At 44.2% G+C, this 22198-nt stretch overlaps 1 protein-coding gene across 1 annotated transcript; it reads left to right on the forward strand.

The window, feature by feature from the left end:
- The first annotated feature begins 445 nt into the window (after positions 1-445).
- Positions 446-21424, forward strand: LOC124720257 (zinc metalloproteinase nas-13-like). Its single transcript, XM_047245574.1, has 4 exons — positions 446-481; positions 2367-2475; positions 17911-18044; positions 21341-21424. Exons 1-4 carry the CDS (start codon positions 446-448, stop codon positions 21422-21424), a joined length of 363 nt encoding a protein of 120 aa, XP_047101530.1.
- The last annotated feature ends 774 nt before the right edge of the window (positions 21425-22198 follow it).

Genomic DNA, 22198 nt, shown 5'->3' on the forward strand with positions numbered 1-22198 from the left:
TAGGCACTCATAGTAATCCGCACTCCGAATTTAAGTTACACTTCTTTTTATTACTTTCGTTGCAGTATCACGTAACACACAAAACACATTGTAAAACATACTTGAAAACATCTTTCTCACAGTCACTGTTAAAGTTACATTTTATGTACTGACTACAATTAGCATCTTTCCAACATAACGTCCAAGACTTGACTTTTTCAAGGTCCGACTCTCTAACTAACTAACAATCGTAGACTTTCACGGCCGGAAATATCATGTCCATTATAATTATCCGGGCTGTTATGGCGTGGTCGGTTGATGAATTCTGTGTCGATTCCCAACGTTTCGTCTCCGACTGCGGGAGACATCTTCAAGGGGGTCCGTAGCTCAGTGGAAGGTCCAACACACCCACTGGCTCGTCAGTGGGTGTGTTGGACTTTCCACTGAGCTACGGACCCCCTTGAAGATGTCTCCCGCAGCCGGAGACGAAACGTTCGAGCCAGTGGGTGTGATGGACCTTCCACTGAGCTACGGACCCCCTTGAAGATGTCTCCCGCAGTCGGAGACGAAACGTTGGGAATCGACACAGAACTCATTAACCGACCACGGCATAACAGCCTGGATAATTATAATGGACATAACTAATAATCGCTTAGGCGCCCAAAAATCAGAGTTACAAGCACGTCAAAGATCATAGTGACAAAAGAAAGAGTACACATTAGAATAGTATCATTGCAATATAAACATATCGATGTATCAAAATACCTCTACATTAATGAAATCAAATCTGAATGTTGTCTCAGAAATATGTCAACTACTTTACAGAAACACAGTAGAATATTGCTGGTATCGAGAGGTTGAGTTGAGGTGCCGTAATGGTTACGTAATTCATGTACCATTCCACTGTCTTGCAGTGGTCCAAGCGCCGGCCGTTGTGGCCGTGCGGTTCTAGGAGCTTCAGTCTGGAACCGCGTGACCGCTACGGTCGCAGGTTCGAATCCTGCCTCGGGCACGGATGTGTGTGATGTCCTTAGGTTAGTTAGGTTTAAGTAGTTCTAAGTTCTAGGGGACTGATGACCCCAGCAGTTAAGTCCCATAGTGCTCAGAGCCATTTGAACCATTTTTGCAGTGGTTCAAGCTGCAGAAGGTGGCTATTCAGGCCTCTGAATGTGGTTGGACATTCGAATACGACCACCAATCTGTCTTAACAAAAACCATGGTTCATCTGAGCAGACGACGTTTCTATTGGCTCACCGTTCAGTCTCGACGATGCCGTATCTACTGACATCGCAACTGGCGACGTCCTTGTCTCAGTAAGGAAACAGGTTAGAGTCGCCTACTGCGAAGCCTCACGCTCGCCAACCTGCACTGAAGGAGGCGCTCCCTCCGAAAAATACTTGCCCGGACCAACGCTGCACTCTTTCGTCAGATCTGCCGCAGCTGTCGCCTACCCTGATCTACAGAGCGCGACAGCCTCCTACTTCCACGTACTGTGATGGCGCGTGGACGTCGACTGCTTGTGGATGTTCGCCACAACAGCACACAAACAGCCGTGCAGTTTCGCCGTTTTCAAGTCGCTCGTTCCCAGTCACTGGGCCATAACAATCTCCCCTTTGTCAAAGTCGCTAGTGTCAATGGGTTTCTCCACTTGTGCCCTGAGTCGCCGCTAGAGTGATCCCTCATTCACTCTGCTCACACACTTTCCTTACCACGTCACGTGACCATAGGGTCACCAGTCGGCATGCACCAACGCGTGGGCAGTGGTCATAATAATTTTCCTCATCAGTGCATCACAAAACACATCCTTATTGACTCTCAGTTTGTTTTGTGGAATATGTTAGTACCTGAGCGACTGGAACAGGTCTCAGACAAATGAAGGACTCTCCGAAAGGGCAAGAAGATGAAAATTGTGCAGAAGGAATTACTACAGAAAAGGAAATTAGCAATTAATGGTGGTATTACCTCAGGAAGATTCCTTTGGCAGAGATTCCAATGTGTTTCTTAGAAAGGTTTACAAATCAATCTTTATTAATCAGGTAATATCCAGCATTGCAAATCATAAATATTTGCTCGTTAACATAGGTAACGTACATTAGAATATTAAATTTTTGAATAATTTTTAATTTGCAAATTTAGTTAAGTAAATATATTAGTGAAATATGTAATTGATTTAAGCACTTTCTCTGTTCAGATGAGAATGAACTGAAGAGAATAAATGATACAATCAAAGAGTTCAATACTTTCACCTGTGTGCATCTTCGTCCTGCCACGGATAAAGACAAGGATTACATTCTGATAACTGGCCACAGTGAAGGTTGCTCACAAAGATTGGAAGAGTGGGTGGAAAACAGCTGCTGTATTTGGAGCCTCCGGTTTGTGTTTTCAAGAAAGGCTGTATACACCACGAAATCATGCACGCCATAGGTTTCGGCCATGAGCATAATGCACCTTCACGTGACAAATATATTCGAATTAATTGGAGCAATGTCAAAGACGGTAAGAACAATGGAAGGCTTCCAATTTATTGCACTTATTATTTTAATTTTGCATTTTGTCACATAAATATTCACTAGGGTATTTCCTGTATGAACGCCTGGACAAAATAACACATTGTACAACAGAATGATGTAGTCATAGTAAAGAGAAACAGTAGTCCTCCTAGCGAACAGTGCATATAAGTTCTGAATGATGATCAATGCAGTTTTGTAGCAAGGAGAAACGCTGGAGTAGAATAACGGGCAAGTAATTTATTTTTCCAATATGAACCACAATGATTTGATAAATTTGAAGTCTGTGAATAATGGTTTACAGGCAACATGAATTACTGTTTGTGCAATCCAGCACAACATATTTCCAGAAATATGAGTAGCCCTATTTTAAGACAGCTGTTGGACAAAATGTCTGCTTCATTGGGTAATCTGTTCAAATACTCGCTGCATCCTTCAGTGCGTCATTAGAACTGTCCAAAACTGTTCTACGGTTATCCAACTTATGAGTCAATCACCACCACTGTTAGCAGTTGAAAGAAGTGAGTCCACAGTCTTCCTTGGTACAGTCAGGGTGTGAACCCAACGCGCAACCAGAAAAGGTATAAAAGTAGCTTCGTCAGACTTGCCTGATAGTACAAGTTTTGGTTTGATTGAACCTTAGAGGCCCCTTTCTACATTCAAAAAGCTTGTAAAAAGTCCTACAATTTCACCTTTGTTTATGTAGCTTCTGTGCTACTGTTTTTGTTGATCTGTGTCCCAAAAACAAATATTAAGATTTTTTTCGCTTTTGAGACAGTGATATTATCAAATATATCATTGATCCGGAATCCCTGGTTGTATCTAGCAATATTTTCAACTTTCCTCCTCTCACAGTTCTTAGAAGCCGACATTTTCTCGCGAAACTAGTACGCCAGCCTCCGTCACACAAGCACAGACCAGACAGGTTTCGAGTCCTGCACCTCTTGCAAACTCAAATTCAACCATCGAAGATTTGTGGATGGCATCTGATACTCAAGCCTCAAAGGCCTAGGACCATCATAACGTTACCGTTTTGCCGCTGCCAAGCTGATGGCGGTGATATTTATTCGCTTGGGAACCATACAAGATGTGCTTTGGTGGGAAGTCGGAATTTCGCCCTACTGCGCCAGGAAATGCGATGTTACCTTGCTGCAAGTCTGTAACAGCTCCATTTCAGACTTTCAGATGCTAACATCATTCGCCTAGCGTTATTATGGGCGGCGTTTCCATTTTTGGTTCAGAACTGCTCTTAACCCTTCCAGACCTGAATTATTTCTCGAGGAAAGAAAATTTTTGTTTACGTGGTAATACTCTTACGTTATTGTTCAATGACTTTAGATGCAATATTTTTACAGAAGTTCTTGTTATCTAAACATATTTGGTACCGTACAACTAGCTTCAATTTATGTACTAAAATGACAGATTACGAAATATTCTGTATTGTAATAAATAGTAACAAGATCATTCAAGAATTACCATGCAGAATAACAATACCAAATTCAATCATACAGTGGGATGTAGCGAACCACTCACATCCGTGTATTCTGGGAGTCACGAACTGCTGCACACTGGGACATCAACTTGCTGGTATTTTCACAGTGATGCCCAACAGTTGGCAGCAAGTTAGCATGATGAAAAGGTTGCACAGTCACAAATATGTATCTCAGGTTTCCAATGGGAAAAAAATACTTCTTTTGCAACTAAGACACTGTAAAAGTTAATGTACACAATTGTAGCCAGAGAGCTGAAAGTGTTAAATTATCTGTTTTTTTTCCTAGACTGTCTCTTTCCCTCCCCCCCCACCCCCCCTCCTCACTCTCTTTCCCTCTGTCTCGTTAGTGAAATATTTAAGAGAAGGAAATACACTCCTGGAAATTGAAATAAGAACACCGTGAATTCATTGTCCCAGGAAGGGGAAACTTTATTGACACATTCCTGGGGTCAGATACATCACATGATCACACTGACAGAACCACAGGCACATAGACACAGGCAACGGAGCATGCACAATGTCGGCACTAGTACAGTGTATATCCACCTTTCGCAGCAATGCAGGCTGCTATTCTCCCATGGAGACGATCGTAGAGATGCTGGATGTAGTCCTGTGGAACGGCTTGCCATGCCATTTCCACCTGGCGCCTCAGTTGGACCAGCGTTCGTGCTGGACGTGCAGACCGCGTGAGACGACGCTTCATCCAGTCCCAAACATGCTCAATGGGGGACAGATCCGGAGATCTTGCTGGCCAGGGTAGTTGACTTACACCTTCTAGAGCAGGTTGGGTGGCACGGGATACATGCGGACGTGCATTGTCCTGTTGGAACAGCAAGTTCCCTTGCCGGTCTAGGAATGGTAGAACGATGGGTTCGATGACGGTTTGGATGTACCGTGCACTATTCAGTGTCCCCTCGACGATCACCAGTGGTGTACGGCCAGTGTAGGAGATCGCTCCCCACACCATGATGCCGGGTGTTGGCCCTGTGTGCCTCGGTCGTATGCAGTCCTGATTGTGGCGCTCACCTGCACGGCGCCAAACACGCATACGACCATCATTGGCACCAAGGCAGAAGCGACTCTCATCGCTGAAGACGACACGTCTCCATTCGTCCCTCCATTCACGCCTGTCGCGACACCACTGGAGGCGGGCTGCACGATGTTGGGGCGTGAGCGGAAGACGGCCTACCGGTGTGCGGGACCGTAGCCCAGCTTCATGGAGACGGTTGGGAATGGTCCTCGCCGATACCCCAGGAGCAACAGTGTCCCTAATTTGCTGGGAAGTGGCGGTGCGGTCCCCTACGGCACTGCGTAGGATCCTACGGTCTTGGCGTGCATCCGTGCGTCGCTGCGGTCCAGTCCCAGGTCGACGGGCACGTGCACCTTCCGCCGACCACTGGCGACAACGTCGATGTACTGTGGAGACCTCATGCCCCACGTGTTGAGCAATTCGGCGGTACGTCCACCCGGCCTCCCGCATGCCCACTATACGCCCTCGCTCAAAGTCCGTCAACTGCACATACGGTTCACGTCCACGCTGTCGCGGCATGCTACCAGTGTTAAAGACCGATGGAGCTCCGTATGCCACGGCAAACTGGCTGACACTGACGGCGGCGGTGCACAAATGCTGCGCAGCTAGCGCCATTCGACGGCCAACACCGCGGTTCCTGGTGTGTCCGCTGTGCCGTGCGTGTGATCATTGCTTGTACAGCCCTCTCGCAGTGTCCGGAGCAAGTATGGTGGGTCTGACACACCGGTGTCAATGTGTTCTTTTTTCCATTTCCAGGAGTGTATTTAAGAGCAGGTGCAAACATTCCGTCTACATGTCGGAGCACCGTTCTAGTATGAAATGTTCAATCTCTGCATTGGGCAGAATGTTAAAGCAGCCTGACGGCCTTACCCAGACGTTCTTTGATATGCTACAGCCAAGAGCCTCTCAAACAATGTGACGCAAGCAGTGATATCTCCACTTTCCACTCGTTGTTCCATAAGACTCGATGTGGCGTCTGCTCGTCTGAGAAGTATCCAAAAATGACATCGCTCTCTCACTTCCGTCTGGTCTTGAAGAATCGTGTGATCAGGACGTCAGACAGTCATTAATGATTCCTCTATGCAGTGTAAAGACACACAATAGTGTGGCATGAATATTTTTTGTGCTGCGGTAGCATCTCTTGTTAGGCAGAGAAGGTATACATAACAGGGGAGAGCCCTCCATTCTCAACCTTGACCTTTCAAACCTTTTGGCTCATGTAAGTAGAGCAGAACGACGTCGATTCCATGAAAAGCAGTTCGTTACTCTTCTACAGGGTTATTACAAATGATTGAAGCGATTTCACAGCTCCACAATAACTTCATTATTTGAGATATTTTCACAATGCTTTGCACACACATACAAAAACTCAAAAAGTTTTTTTAGGCATTCACAAATGTTCGATATGTCCCCCTTCAGTGATTCGGCAGACATCAAGCCGATAATGAAGTTCCTCCCACACTCGGCGCAGCATGTCCCCATCAATGAGTTCGAAAGCATCGTTGATGCGAGCTCGCAGTTCTGGCACGTTTCTTGGTAGAGGAGGTTTAAACACTGAATCTTTCACATAACCCCACAGAAGGAAATCGCATGGGGTTAAGTTGGGAGAGCGTGGAGGCCATGACACCAATTGCTGATCATGATCTCCACCACGACCGATCCATCGGTTTTCCAATCTCCTGTTTAAGAATGCCGAACATCATGATGGAAGTGCGGTGGAGCACCATCCTGTTGAAAGATGAAGTCGGCGCTGTCGGTCTCCAGTTGTGGCATGAGCCAATTTTCCAGCATGTCCAGATACACGTGTCCTGTAACGTTTTTTTCGCAGAAGAAAAAGGGGCCGTAAACTTTAAACCGTGAGATTGCACAAAACACGTTAACTTTTGGTGAATTGCGAATTTGCTGCACGAATGCGTGAGGATTCTCTACCGCCCAGATTCGCACATTGTGTCTGTTCACTTCACCCTTAAGAAAAAATGTTGCATCACTAAAAGTAAGTTTCGCACTGAACGCATCCTCTTCCATGAGCTGTTGCAACCGCGCCGAAAATTCAAAGCATTTGACTTTGTCATCGGGTGTCAGGGCTTGTAGCAATTGTAAACGGTAAGGCTTCTGCTTTAGCCTTTTCCGTAAGATTTTCCAAACCGTCGGCTGTGGTACGTTTAGCTCCCTGCTCGCTTTATTCGTCGACTTCCGCGGGCTACGCGTGAAACTTGCCCGCACGCGTTCAACCGTTTCTTCGCTCACTGCAGGCCGACCCGTTGATTTCCCCTTACAGAGGCATCCAGAAGCTTTAAACTGCGCATACCATCGCCGAATGGAGTTAGCAGTTGGTGGATCTTTGTTCGTCCTGAAGTGTCGTTGGACTGTTATGACTGACTGATGTGAGTGCATTTCAAGCACGACATACGCTTTCTCGGCTCCTGTCGCCATTTTGTCTCACTGTGCTCTCGAGCGCTCTGGCGGCAGAAACCTGAAGTGCGGTTTCAGCCGAACAAAACTTTATGAATTTATCTACGTATCTGTAGTGTGTCGTGACCATATGTCAATGAATGGAGCTACAGTGAATTTATGAAATCGATTCAATCATTTGTAATAGCCCTGTATATTTCAGTGCGTTACCTTTTGGCAACAGTTTCAGCGGCCAACTACTACAAATCGATATACTCTGATCATCCAGAACATTCTGGCCACCTACATATAGCCAGTATGTCCACCTATGGCATGGATAACAGCGGCAACGTGTCGTGGCATGGAAGCAATGAGGACTTGATAGGCCGCTGGGTTGAGTTGGTACCAAATCTGCACACACAGGTCACCAAATTCCTGTAAATTCTGAGGAGTGGGGCAATGAACTCTGACGCAGCGTTCAATCACATCGCAGATGTGTCCGATTGGGTTCAGATCTGGTGGGTTGGGGGGGTCAGCACATAACTGGAACTCGCCACTGTGTGTCACGAACCACTCCATCACAATCCTGACCGTGTGGCATGGCGAATTAGCTTGTTGAGAAATGTCACTGCCATTGGGAAACATGATCATCACGAAAGGATGTATGTGGTCTGCAACCAGTGTGTGATACTTCTCGCCCATCATGGTACCTGGCACGAGCTCCACTGGACCCACGGATGCTCAAGTGAATGTTCCCCAGAGCATAATGGAACCGCTGCTAGCTTGCCTCTCTCATGCAGTGCAGGTCTCAAGGACCTGTTTCCCTGTAAGATGACAAAATGGTTCAAATGGCTCTGAGCACTATGGGGCTTAACTGCTGAGGTCATCAGTCCCCTAGAACTTACCCTAGAACTTAGAACTGCTTAAACCTAACTAACCTAAGGACATCACACACATCCATGCCCGAGGTAGGATTCGAACCTGCGACTGTAGCGGTCACGCGGTTCCGGACTGTAGCGCCTAGAACCACTCGGCCACCCCAGCCAGCTGTAAGATGACAGATTCGCGCTCTACCAAGAGCATGATGAGGAAGATTTCAGGATTCATCAGACTGTGCAACTCTCTGGCACTGCGACAACGTCCAGTGCCAATGGTCACGTGCCCATTTCAGTTACAGTTGGTGATGTCATGGTGTTAACATTGGCACAGGTCGTCGGATGTGGCGACCCATCACTAGGAATGTTTGGTGCAGTTTGTGTTCAGACACACTTGTACCCTGCCCAGCACTGAAGCCTGATGTTAGTTCCGACACACTGACATGAAGGGTGGCCACGCAATCCCATGGCGTCTGGATGTGGGGCCACCTTGGTTTCGCCACGTGTTGAAGACACTCACCACAGCACTCCTCGAACACCTGACAAGACGTGCAGTTTCCAAAATGCTCATGGCAAGCCTTCGGGCCACCACAATCTGCTCTCCATCAAACTCAGATATTTATTTTATTTATTTATTTATTGTTCCGTGGGATCAAATTAAGGAGAAGCCTCCATGGTCATGCAAGGAGTCAATACATGAAATTTTAACATGATAGTAGAAACAGAGAAAATGAAATATAAGAAACATATGCAGGCGACAAGTCGTACCTTTAAATAAAGAAAATCAACAATGTAACACTGGAATTTGCTTAATTTTTCAGCTCTTCCAGGAGCTCCTCGACAGAATAGAAGGAGTGAGCCACGAGGAAACTCTTCAGTTTAGACTTAAAAGAGTTTGGGCTACTGCTAAGATTTTTGAGTTTTTGTGGTATTGAAAATGGATGCAGCAGAATACTGCAGTCCTTTCTGTACAAGAGTCAAGGAAGTGCATTCCACATGCAGATTTGATTTCTGCCTAATGTTAACTGAGTGAAATCTGCTAACTCTTGGGAATAAGCTAATACTGCTAACAAGAAACGACATTAAGGAAATTATATACTGTGAGAACAACGTCAGAATACCCAGACTATTGAATAGGGGTCGACAAGAGGTTCTCCAACTTACACCACATATAGCTCGAACAGCCCGTTCTTGAGCCAAAAATACCCTTTTTGAATCAGAAGAATTACCCCAAAAAATAATACCGTACGACATAAGCGTATGAAAATATGCGAAGTAGACTACTTTTCGTGTTGAACTGTCACTTATTTCAGATACTGTTCTAATGGTAAATAAAGCAGCATTTAGTTTCTGAACAAGATCCTGAACATGGGCTTTCCACAACAGCTTACTATCTATCCGAACGCCAAGGAACTTGAACTGTTCTGTTTCGCTTATAATATGCTCATTCTGTCTGATCAAAATATCGGTTCTTGTTGAATTGTGAGTTAGAAACTGTAAAAACTGAGTCTTACTGTGATTTAGCATCAAATTATTTTCCAGAAGCCACGAACTTGTTTCACGAACTACATTATTTGGTACTATTTCAGTATTACACACAAGATCCTTCACTACCGAGCTGGTGTCATCAGCAAACAGAAATATTTTTGAATCACCTGTAATACTAGAAGGCATATCATTTTTATAAATAAGAAACAGCAGTGGCCCCAGCACCGACCCTTGGGGAATGCCCCACTTAACAGTGCCCCATTGGGACTGAACGTCACTACCACTCTCAACGGATCGCGTGCCTTCTCCATTCTACACATGGACGGCACGCTCACTGATACTACGCACTGTGCGTGTGTCTGGCTGGCAGTCTTTCCTCGCCGGGTGACACTGCTATCGCCTGGACGGGTTTATATCTATAGTGGGCTGGCGGTTATAATATTCTAGCTGATCAGTATAAATAGTGTTGACAAGTTAGACAATTTCGCGTTGCCATCGATTTCTCTATACTTTTCATTCCATCTTTGGATGGCTAGCTCTCTTGAAAGATCTTGCATTGCGATTTCTGAAAAACTCTCTTGCAGGCCTACAGTTTATTGATTTTCTTCATACCCGATTTTTCTCGCTATTGTGTGGCAGGAATGTTCTAACAAGGGGACCCTCCATACTGTAAACCACGGATTTTGATGCGCTTCAAATATGTTATAGAGTCACCTTGAGTATCTGGCTATCCGGTGTTTCAGCGATGGGCCTTGGTTTTTGAGAAAATAGATTTTGATGGTCATTGAGCGCTTTCTATATACGTAACTTCAGAAATATTTCGAGTATATTAGCGTAGAGCAGTGGTGAAGGTTCACAGTCACCGCGCTGCAGGTACGTGTTCGAATCCTGCTCTTGTACTTTTTTTTTTCCAAATTCGACCGAATTTTTCGAATTTATTTCAAAGAATATCAACACAGTGTAAGGTGTGCGGAATTATAAAGACATATTCAGTTATTAATTTTTTCTGTCATACAATATTACAAAATCTTATTTTTCATCGCCCACATTGCTTGATGTGCCAGAACAATATTCTGAGTGATACTTATCACACAAACAACCGAAGCACAAATTTTCGCAGCACCACGCGCGTTTTATGAAAGCAGCCGTCTTGCAGGCGCACGGTTTCTTCATGAACGATACCGGGAAACACAATTCTTTTGCATTCAATAAAGATTTCTCTTTCATCCACTAGTTTCGATGCGAACCATGCGCATCTAACCATGCTTTCAAAATTAGGTGCGCTGAAATCATGTAGGATTAGCGAAAGTAATTTATCGAATCTTCCCTAGAAGCGATCTCCCTACTGTCTTTCATCAAGTCGGGAGTATTCTGAATAATTTCCGTGAAGATTTCCGCCTGTCGGTAAAAATCAGCATCGCAGAGCTGGCAATAAGGAGTGCACTTTGGTGGGACCACTTTTAGGGCGCAGGTGCTCGCTTTCCTTTCATCAGTGAATAGATGATCGTATAAAGTTGAATCGGTTTGTGCTCCCCACGAATCGATAATGTACAAAGAAAATTTCTATCGCACGTACGGAAGAATTACAGAACGCAAAAACTCTTCGTACACCAGTTTCGTGAACTTCCCGAATTTCGTACAGGACACGACTACATGTCTGTATTTCCCAGTTAAGTCGTCTACTCGTTTTTGAACGTTAGGACAAAATTTTCCGGACGGTTCTTACATATATAAAAAAACATATGGGAGCAGGATTCGAACACGGTACCTCCAGATCGGTAGCCGTGAACCTTTAACGCTGCGCTACATTGACTTGCTCGGAATATATGTAATGTTACGAGTATACAAAGCGCGCAGTGAACTTCAAAATTGATTTTGTCAAAAACCAAGGCCCGTCGCTAAAAAACCGGATAGCCAGGTGCTCAGGGTAAGTGCCTCTACTTCAAGCGCATCAAAATCCGTGATTTACAGTATGGAGGGTCCCCTTGTAAGAGTCCAAGATCTTTTACAGTTACATCACACTTTTGCCTGTCCATATTTGGGGCCATACGGTGGATTACTGATGCTGTCATTGTAGTGACTCCTGTTGCTGTATTGGCCTACAGGGACATGACAAAAATATGAAGGATGCTGCTGAGGGTGCTGCTAGTTTCATTCATCATATTCGTGATTATGTTTATGCCTCAATACAAAATTATGTTGACTTTTGTTCTTGAGAGTTCATCCAGAACTTCTGTTAATTTATTGGAAAAAGTCTTCACACTGTCATGGGGTGATTGACACACGCGCACACACACACACACACACACACAAACACAAACACAAACACAAACACAAACAGACACACACACACGCACACACACACACACACACACACACACACATTCATACACACACAAAAAATGGTTGTAATGTTATGCCCTGTTAATTCAATAGTTATTTCAAAGTGTCTGTGTTCACTTACTGCACATATGTCACGTCTTGAATTAAACTGTGTTCCTTCTCTGGCATAAATGCATGACCCTCCATCCACTGAAGTAGTTCTACTGTAAGAGAGTGTCATTTGGCACAACGATAATACGATATGTTGGGTTTCTGTACCACTACACCAGTGATCAGTGACACGAGCTACTGTGCACTTCCAAGATTGGTGCTCAACTTCAAATTGATGAGTTTTATTGTTTTATTGCTTGTATGTTTTGTTGTTGTTGTTGTTGTGGTCTTCTGTCCTGAGACTGGTTTGATGCAGCTCTCCATGCTACTCTATCCTGTGCAAGCTTCTTCATCTCCCAGTACCTGCTGCAACCTACATCCTTCTGAATCTGCTTAGTGTATTCATCTTTTGGCCTCCCTCTACGATTTTTACCCTCCACGCTGCCCTCCAACACTAAATTTGTGATCCCTTGATGCCTCAGAACATGTCCTACCAACCGGTTCCTTCTTCTAGTCAAGTTGTGCCTCAAACACCTCTTCTCCCCAATTCTATTCAATACCTCCTCATTAGTTATGTGATCTACCCTTCTAATCTTCAGCATTCTTCTGTAGCATCACATTTATACTCGATGTTAACAAATTTCTCTTCTTCAGAAACGCTTTCCTTGCCATTGCCAGTCTACATTTTATATCCTCTCTACTTCGACCATCATCAGTTATTTTGCACCCCAAACAGCGTAACTCATCTACTACTTTAAGAGTCTCATTTCCTAATCTAATTCCCTGAGCATCACCCGACTTAATTCGACTATGTTTTGATGAAGGATTATTAAAAATCTGTGAAGTGTCCCATGATACATTTCCAATAGTTTCTTTCTATTTATGACATGTAGTGCGTGTGTCCTATTTGATATGTTAGAATCTATCTTGGGAGTGATTATTCACATTTATAATGAGTTTTGCATTGGATTGCAGTTGCTGAACTTACTGTTCCCACTCCCTAATAATGGCCTATGTTTCCCCTGACGATAACTGGTGGAGCATGCAGAACGTGGATGGTCTTATAGGTGTTAGCTGTAGCCATCAGATCACCAGGAGTGAGTGGTTGTGTGCATCATGCTGGTGCACAGTGTACCCTTTGTGTACAGAGATTTTCTGCACTACATACTACCAAGCTATTTACTTTGAACATAACTGTTTGTGTTCTAGGTTCTATAGATCAGTAAAATTCGCACAACTCCCCAATGATGTATCAGTTTTAAAAATGCTTGCAGCCAATTTCTCTCTTACGGCAGTTTTATCTCTAGTCTCATAATCTAAAAATGTACGAGAGTGAATCAAATGAAAACTTTAAATATTTTTTTAAATATTATTTACTGTGCAGAAGTGGTAAAAAGCTGTATCACTTTTCAACATAATCTCCCCCACGCTCAATGCAAGTACTCCAGCGCTTACAAAGTGTATAAATCCTTTAGAAAAGAAATTCTTTCGGTGAATTGCGCAACCACTCATGCACCGCGTGGCGTACCTCTTCATCAGAACGGAACTTCTTTCCTCCCATTGCGTCTGTGAGTGGCCAAACATATGGAAATCACTCGTGGCAAGGTCTGGTGAGTATGGTGGACGAGGAAGACACTCAAAATGCAGGTCTGCGATTGTTGCAACTGTTGTACGGGGAGTGTGGGGCCTCGGATTGTCATGTTGCAAAAGGACACCTGCTGACAGCAATCAACGTCGCTTTGATTTGATTGCAGACCGCAGATGATTTTTCAGGAGATCTGTGTATGATGCAGTGGTGACAGTGGTCCCTCTAGCCGTGTAATGCTCCAGAATGACGCCTTTTTCGTCCCAAAAGAGAGTCAGCATAACCTTCCCTGCTGATGGTTCTGTTCGAAACTTCTTTGGTTTCGGTGATCAGGAATGGCGCCATTCCTTGCTCGCTCTCTTCGTTTCCGGTTGGTGGAAGTGAACCCAGGTTTCGTCCCCAGTAACGATTCTTTGCAAGGCAGCCATCACCTCGTTCAAAGCACCGAAGAAGTTCTTCACAAGCATCGACACATCGTTCTCTCATTTCAGGAGTCAGCTGCCGTGGCACCCATCTTGCAGACACTTTGTGAAACTGGAGCACATCGTGCACAATGTGGTGTGCTGACCCATGACTAATCTGTAAACATGCTGCAATGTCATTCAGTGTCACTCGGCGGTTTTCCTTCACTACGGCTTCAACTGCTGCCATGTTCTGTGGAGTCAGAACTCTTTGTGCCTGAACTGGACGAGGAGCATCTTCCACCGAAGTCACACCGTTTGCGAACTTCCTACTCCACTTGTAGACTTGCTGCTGTGACAAAAATGCATCATTGTACTGAACCTTAATTCGTCGATGAATTTCAGAAGGTTTCACACCTTCACAACGCAAAAACCGAATAACAGAACGCAGTTCTTCCCTGGTGCAAGTCGCAAGTGGGGCGGCCATCTTTATACTGATACTGCGACGCTAGGTGTGCATCTGCACTATGCTGCCACCTACAGGACATTCTGCGCGCTGTTTGTAGCACGCTTACGAACCTACAGGATAACGGCGCGAAATTTCGATTTTATTTTACAGATTTAAGGTTTTCATTTGACTCACCCTCGTACATCTGTGTGTGTATAGAAAAGTAGCACATGCTGCTTTGAAGAGGCATAAAACACAGTGTTAGGTGCAACAGATCCAAGGCCATTTCACTTAAATGTACCCAGAGAGGTGGCACAGTGGTTAGTACACTGGACTCACATTCAGAAGGACGACAGTTAAAATCTGCATCCGGCCATCTTGATTTAGGTTTTCCGTGATTTCCCCAAATCGCTCCAGGGAAACGCCGGGATCGTTCCTTTGAAAGGGCGTGGACGACTTCGATACCCTAATCTGATGGGACCGGTGACCTCGCTGTTTGGTCCCTTCCAAGATGTGACACTCAGCGTGCGGTATTGACCACCTCGTGGAAAAAAGAAGTTAATAGCAGCTGTGGTGCCGTCCCATGGCCACACAGCATGAACTCAGCTAGCCACAGAGTGTACCAGTCCGAACGGCACAGTCTGCGATAAATCCTTCCGCTACTGAAAAGGTGTTACGGAGGTGGTGTAGCAGCTAAAGCACTATGCTGGCATTCACTAGATGTGGGTGTGTACCTTCCTTTCAGCTTCAACATTTATGTGATCTCTCTACATCAGCATAACACTATCAGGATGGATCTTGCGCATACAGCCAGTTACGTTCCTCCTGTCTGTGCAGCCCAGCACACCTCGAATAACCTATGTAACGAAACTTCCTGGCAGATTAAAACAGTGTGCCGGACCAAGACTCGAACTCGGGACCTTTCCCTTTCGCGGGCAACTGCTCTACCGTCTCAGTTATTCAAGCACGACTCACGCCCCGTCCTCACAGCTTTACTTCTGCCAGTACCTCGAATCCTACCTTCCAAACTTTACAGAAGCTCTCCTGCGACTCTCCGCTGCAGAGTGAAAATCTCATTCTGGAAACATCCCCTAGGCTGTGGCTAAGGAATGTCTCCCCAATATCCTTTCTTTCAGGAGTGCTAGTTCTGCAAGGTTCGCAGGAGAGCTTCTGTAAAGTTTGGTAGGTAGGAGACGAGGTACTGGCAGAAGTAAAGCTGTGAGGACGGGGCGTGAGTCGTGCTTGGGTAGCTCAGATGGCAGAGCATTTGCCCGTGAAAGGCAAAGGTCCCGAGTTCGAGTCTCGGTCCGGCACACAGTTTTAATCTGCCGGAAAGTTTCGTATCAGCGCACATTCCGCTGCAGAGTGAAAATCTCATTCTGGGAACCTATCTAACGTTAAACGCAATCTTCCATCCTTCCTTCTCCCAGAGGTCAGCAGTGTCTTGTGGCAGTAGTGTTAGGGTTGCAGTCGTTCAAACTCCAGTGTTACATTCTCCTTCCGCCGCATTAACTCCACAGACACCACCAGGTACTCGTCCATCGATCCGTCTGTGGTCGTTCTTCTCAGAAATATATGTACAAATTTGCCTTCACCGCTTCAGTCTACACTACTGGCCATTAAAATTGCCACACCAAGAAGATGACGTGCTACAGACGTGAGATGTAACTGACAGGAAGAACATGCTGTGATATCAAAATGATTAGCTTTTCAGAGCATTCACACAAGGTTGGAGCCGGTGGCGACACCTACAACGTGCTGACATGAGGAACGTTTCCAACAGATTTCTCATACACAAACACCAGTTGACCGGCGTTGCCTGGTGAAACGTTGTTGTGATGCCTCGTGTAAGGAGGAGAAATGCGTACCATCACGTTTCCGACTTTGATGAAGGTCGGATTGTAGCCTATCGCGATTGCGGTTTATCGTATCGCGACATTGCTGCTCGCGTTGGTCGATATCTGATGACTGTTAGCAGAATATGGAATCGGTGGGTTCAGGAGGGTAATACGGAATGCCGTGCTGGATCCCAACGGCCTCGTATCACTAGCAGTCGAGATGACAGGCACCTTATCCGCATGGCTGTAACGGATCGTGCAGCCACGTGTCGATCCATGAGTCAACAGATGGGGACGTTTGCAAGACAACAACCATCTGCACGAACAGTTCGACGACGTTTGCAGCAGCACGGACTATCAGCTCGGAGACCGTGGCTGCGGTTACACTTAACGCTGCATCACAGACAGGAGCGTCTGCGATGGTCCACTCGACGACGAACCTGGGTGCACGAATGGCAAAACGTCATTTTTTCGGACGAATCCAGTTTCTGTTTACAGCATCATGATGGTCGCATCCGTGTTTGGCGACATCGCGGTGAACGTACATTTGAACCGTGTATTTGTCGTCGCCATACTGGCGTATCACCCGGCGAGATGGTATGGGCTGCCATTGGTTACACGTCTCGGTCACCTCTTGCTCGCATTGACGGCACTTTGAACAGTCGACGTTACATTTCAGATGTGTTACGACCCGTTGGCTTTACCCTTCATTCGATCCCTGCGAAACCCTACATTTCAGCAGGATAATGCATGACCGCATGTTGCAGGTCCTGTACGGGCCTTTCTGGATACAGAAAATGTTCGACTGCTGCCCTGGCCAGCACATTCTCCTGATCTCTCACCAATTGAGAACGTCTGGTCAATGGAGGCCGAGCAACTGGCTCGTCACAATACACCAGTCACTACTATGAACTGCGGCATTGTGTTGAAGCTGCATGGGCAGCTGTACCAGTACACGTCATCCGAGCTCTGTTTGACTCAATGCCCAGGCGTATCAAGGCCGTTATTGCGGCCAGAGGTGGTTGTTCTGGGTGCTGATTTCTCAGGATCTATGCACCCAAATTGCGTGAAAATGTAATCACACGTCAGTTCTAGTATAATATATTGGTCCAATGAATACCCGTTTATCATCTGCATTTCTTCTTGGTGTAGCAATTTTAATGGTAGGTAGTGTACGATAACGGGATACCAGAGTTGACGGCAGAAGTTCAGTCGTTTCCATAGTAAATTATCGCCTTCAGACTGATGTTTTCACGTAACCGCAAAGATCTTTACCCATATGACGGTGGGCGACACGCTACTGGCAGGATCCTCCTTTTGGTCTAAAAGCCTCTGTGGCAGTATCGAGTGAGGGTAAGCAGGCAATGTAGGAGGTGATAACGTAAGCAAGGCACCAATCAAATGTGAAATTTGTTATGAACTACGCATATGTTTTTTTTTCAGGTCAAAAAGAGTATTTTACAAAGCTAAAACCGGAAGACGTAACAGATTATGGAGTTGAATACGACTACTACAGCATTATGCACGCCAGCAGGAAAGCATTTTCTAAAAACAACAGAAGTACAATTGAGACAATAGTGAGTATTTTAGACATATATTCTGACAAAACAACGAAGTGTATTTCGCTACTATATAATAGATTTATTGTATTGATCTTATTTTAACAAGTTAGCCAAGAAATGTATTGGTCAACTCACTCGTTTGATTATACAAGGTGGTCCATTGATAGTGACCGGGCCAAATATCTCACGAAATAAGAGTCAAACGAAAAAACTACAAGGAACGAAACTTGTCTAGCTTGAAGGGGGAAACCAGATGGCGCTATGGTTGGCCCGCTAGATGGCGCTGCCATAGGTCAAACGGATATCAACTGCGTCTTTTTAATTAGGAACCCCCATTTTTTATTACATATTCGTGTAGTACGTAAAGAAATATGAATGCTTCAGTTGGACCACTTTTTCCGCTTTGTGATAGATGGCGCTGTAATAGTCACAAACGTATGGCTCACAATTTTAGACGAACAGTTGGTAACAGGTAGGTTTTTTTAAATTAAAATACAGAACGTAGCTACCGTTGAACATTTTATTTCGGTTGTTCCAATGTGATACATGTACCCATGTGAACTTATCATTTGTGAGAACACATGCTGTTACAGCGTGATTACCTGTAAATACCACATTAATGCAATAAATACTCAAAATGATGTCCGTCAACGTCAATGAATTTCGCAATACGTGTAACGACATTCCTCTCAACAGTGAGTAGTTCGCCTTCCGTAATGTTCGCACATGCATTGACAATGCGCTGACGCATGTTGTCAGGCGTTGTCCGTGGATCACGATAGCAAATATCCTTCAACTTTCCCCACAGAAAGAAATTCCGGGACGTCAGATCCGGTGAACGTGTGGGCCACGGTATGGTGCTTCGACGACCAATCCACCTGTCATGAAATATGCTATTCAGTACCACTTCAAACGCACTCGAGCTATGTGCCGGACAGCCATCATGTTGGAAGTACATGGCCATTCTGTCATGCAGTGAAACATCTTGTAGTAACATCGGTAGAACATAACGTAGGAAATCAGCATACATTGCACCATTTAGACTACCATCGATAAAATGGGGGCCAATTATCCTTCCTCCCATAATGCCGCACAATACATAACCTGCTAAGGATGTTCCACTTGTCGCAACCATCGTCGATTTTCCGTTGCCCAATAGTGCGTATTATACCGGTTTGCGTTACCGCTGTTGGTGAATGACGCTTCGTCGCTAAATAGAACGTGTCCAAGAAATCTGTCATCGTCCGTAATTTCTCTTGTGCCCAGTGGCAGAACTGTACACGACGTTCAAAGTCGTCGCCATGCAATTCCTGGTGCATAGAAATATGGTACGGGTGCAATCGATGTTGATGTAGCATTCTCAACACCGACGTTTTTGAGATTCCCGATTCTCGCGCAATTTGTCTGCTACTGATGTATGGATTAGCCGCGACAGCAGCTAAAACACCTACTTGGGCATCATCATTTGTTGCAGGTCGTGGTTGACGCTTCACATATGGTTGAACACTTCCTGTTTCCTTAAATAACGTAACTATCCGGCGAACGGTCCAGACACTTGGATGATGTCGTCAAGGATACCGAGCAGCATACATAGCACACGCCCGTTGGGCATTTTGATCACAATAGCCATACATCAACACAATATCGACCTTTTCCGCAATTGGTAAACGGTCCATTTTAATACGGGTAATGTATCACGAAGCAAATACCGTCCGCACTGGCGGAATGTTACGTGATACCACGTACTTATACGTTTGTGACTATCACAGCGCCACCTATCACAAAGCGAAAAAAGTTGTCCAACTGAAACGTTCATATTTCTTTATGTACTACACGAATATGTAATAAAAATGGGGGTTCCTATTAAAAAAAAAACGCAGTTGGTATCCGTTTGTCCTGGCAGCACCATCTAGCGGGCCAACCATAGCGCCATCTGGTTTCCCCCTTCAAGCTAGATGAGTTTCGTTCTTTGTAGTTTTTTCGTTTGATGCTTATTTCGTGAGATATTTGGCCTGGTCACTATAAATGGACCACCCTGTATGCAATCATAACAATTTTTTAAATAAAAAAAGATCCCAAGACTCTGAGATATAAAAGTGCCTCCATTCTTGTAAACGACACTTCAATAGATAAGACTGGTTCTACCTAAATAAACCCGAACAGGTACCTAAAATAACAGTTTCTTTCCGATACATCTAGGTACTTTGTATAATCCTACTTCCATTAGCCGCACCGTATACCCTCCAAAAGCAAGGAACATTCCTCCCCAGCACCTCATTATCAAATTCCTATTCCAGTAAAAAAAAAAAAAAAAAATGAAGAAGTCATTGCTATCTTTGCCCATCGTCATCTTCCTCATGTGACTGCGGACCTTCCAACCAACAAACCCAAAGTTCGTTGCGTATGCTCGAAAGATCGCTCCCATTCTGCAAGCAGTACTATGAGCATCGTTATCACGAGCAGAAATGTCTCATTTCAGTGAAGATCACCATGGAAATTCTCATTATCTTCGAACTAAGAACATGCAATTATAAACGACAGTACTATGCGTATGTGTCAACATTGCAGTGCTCATTTTCGAACGGTAACTTCCTCTATCGCTGACTAACGAGTACCATTGTGCTTCTAAATCACTACAACTGAGGAATGAGTGAAGCTAAAGAAAATTGCTTTGAAAAAAAAATTGTTAGTGGAGAGGTCACTTTTCGTACTGTATGTAAGGAAAGGTGAAAAATCATAGCAAAAGTGTTTGACGATTAGAAAATGAAACGGATTTATGATTTTCCCTATTAGAACTGTCCCAATTATTGTGTTTCTATCCACTTGGCAACAATTGTTTATGCAAGAATTATTGTAAGACAATGATAACACCAATTTTCAACATAATAATGTTGTTTTCACTTTTCTATTCATATACATGACAATTTCAGCCCACCTCTCAAAACACTGGATAGTGTGCGGTTCCTATGATGTCTCTACTGTTCTTCAATTTACTCCATCGCACCATAACTTTTATTTCTTATGGGGTATTTTCATTTGTCAAATAACAACTGATGTAAGACCTGTTAATGAGAACTGCGAATACTGTCGCCGATGTCTACTGATTCCCTGACATACAAGGGAAGAGTCGATGTATCGTTCTAACATTTGTTGTTTCGTACAAGTTAGGTAGTTTTTAGCACTTCCAATATTTGAATCGATTCTCTAAATAATGATGCAAAACTTAATTTAAAAGAAGTGTAAAGTTATGTATGAAATTTCTTAAACTTTGTATCTTTCAATATTACAGTGTGAAATCTTCCATGTTACAGGATGAATTTGCTGTCATTGGTCAACGACAGAAATTAAGCAAAGCAGACATAGTTAAAGTTAATAGACACTACAAATGTGCATGATACGGCTGAACTTTCAGAGCAATGCCTTTTGAAGGTTAACCAAAATTCTCATCTTCTGAACCAGTCACACCTTGAATTTGAAGAAAAACACCTGATATCACGTTATACCTCAGTGTGATGAAGATATTGTTTGTTCATCAAATTTTTTTTGTAATTAAACTAGTTTACTTTTGTGCAACGTTTCTAATTACTCTATAATGTATTGCAAGCACAGTAAGGTTTGGAACTTACAAGTTGTTTAACAATGTTTGTCACCAATGTAATACCTGCTTTTGTTCAAATAAAAATAATGAACACATGATGATACTGCACAGCAAAAACAAAAATGAGCAGAAAATTTTCTCCTTGGAAAGTCAATTCAGAGTAAAAACGACTATCCCTGCAAAAATGAATGCATTTCTTAAAATTAACAAAAAGAGATTGCAAAGATGGTACGGTGTAGGGTGGGCAAACCGATTGTTTATTCTGACGTTTCATGCCATAAAAACACTACTGACTTTGATCTGCTTTGTAATGATGTGGAATGAGTGGATTTCCAAGCTGTTTACAGATGAACGTTTTTTAAATATGGTTTTATATTACTGTAAGTTAGATTTACTTCGACAACAGAAGTAAGCTGCGTTGTAAAACTGCCTATATAGACCACTCAAACTGTACTTTATAGGCTCAGCATGTTCTCTCGGATGTGAACTCTGTAGCCAGATGCTAATAACACTGCCGTCTTTGTGTCCACACACGGGAGACTTGGTGTGGCCCACAGACAGTGGTCACTTG

This window comes from Schistocerca piceifrons, chromosome 11 (assembly GCF_021461385.2).
Source record: "Schistocerca piceifrons isolate TAMUIC-IGC-003096 chromosome 11, iqSchPice1.1, whole genome shotgun sequence".
NCBI lineage: Eukaryota > Metazoa > Arthropoda > Insecta > Orthoptera > Acrididae > Schistocerca > Schistocerca piceifrons.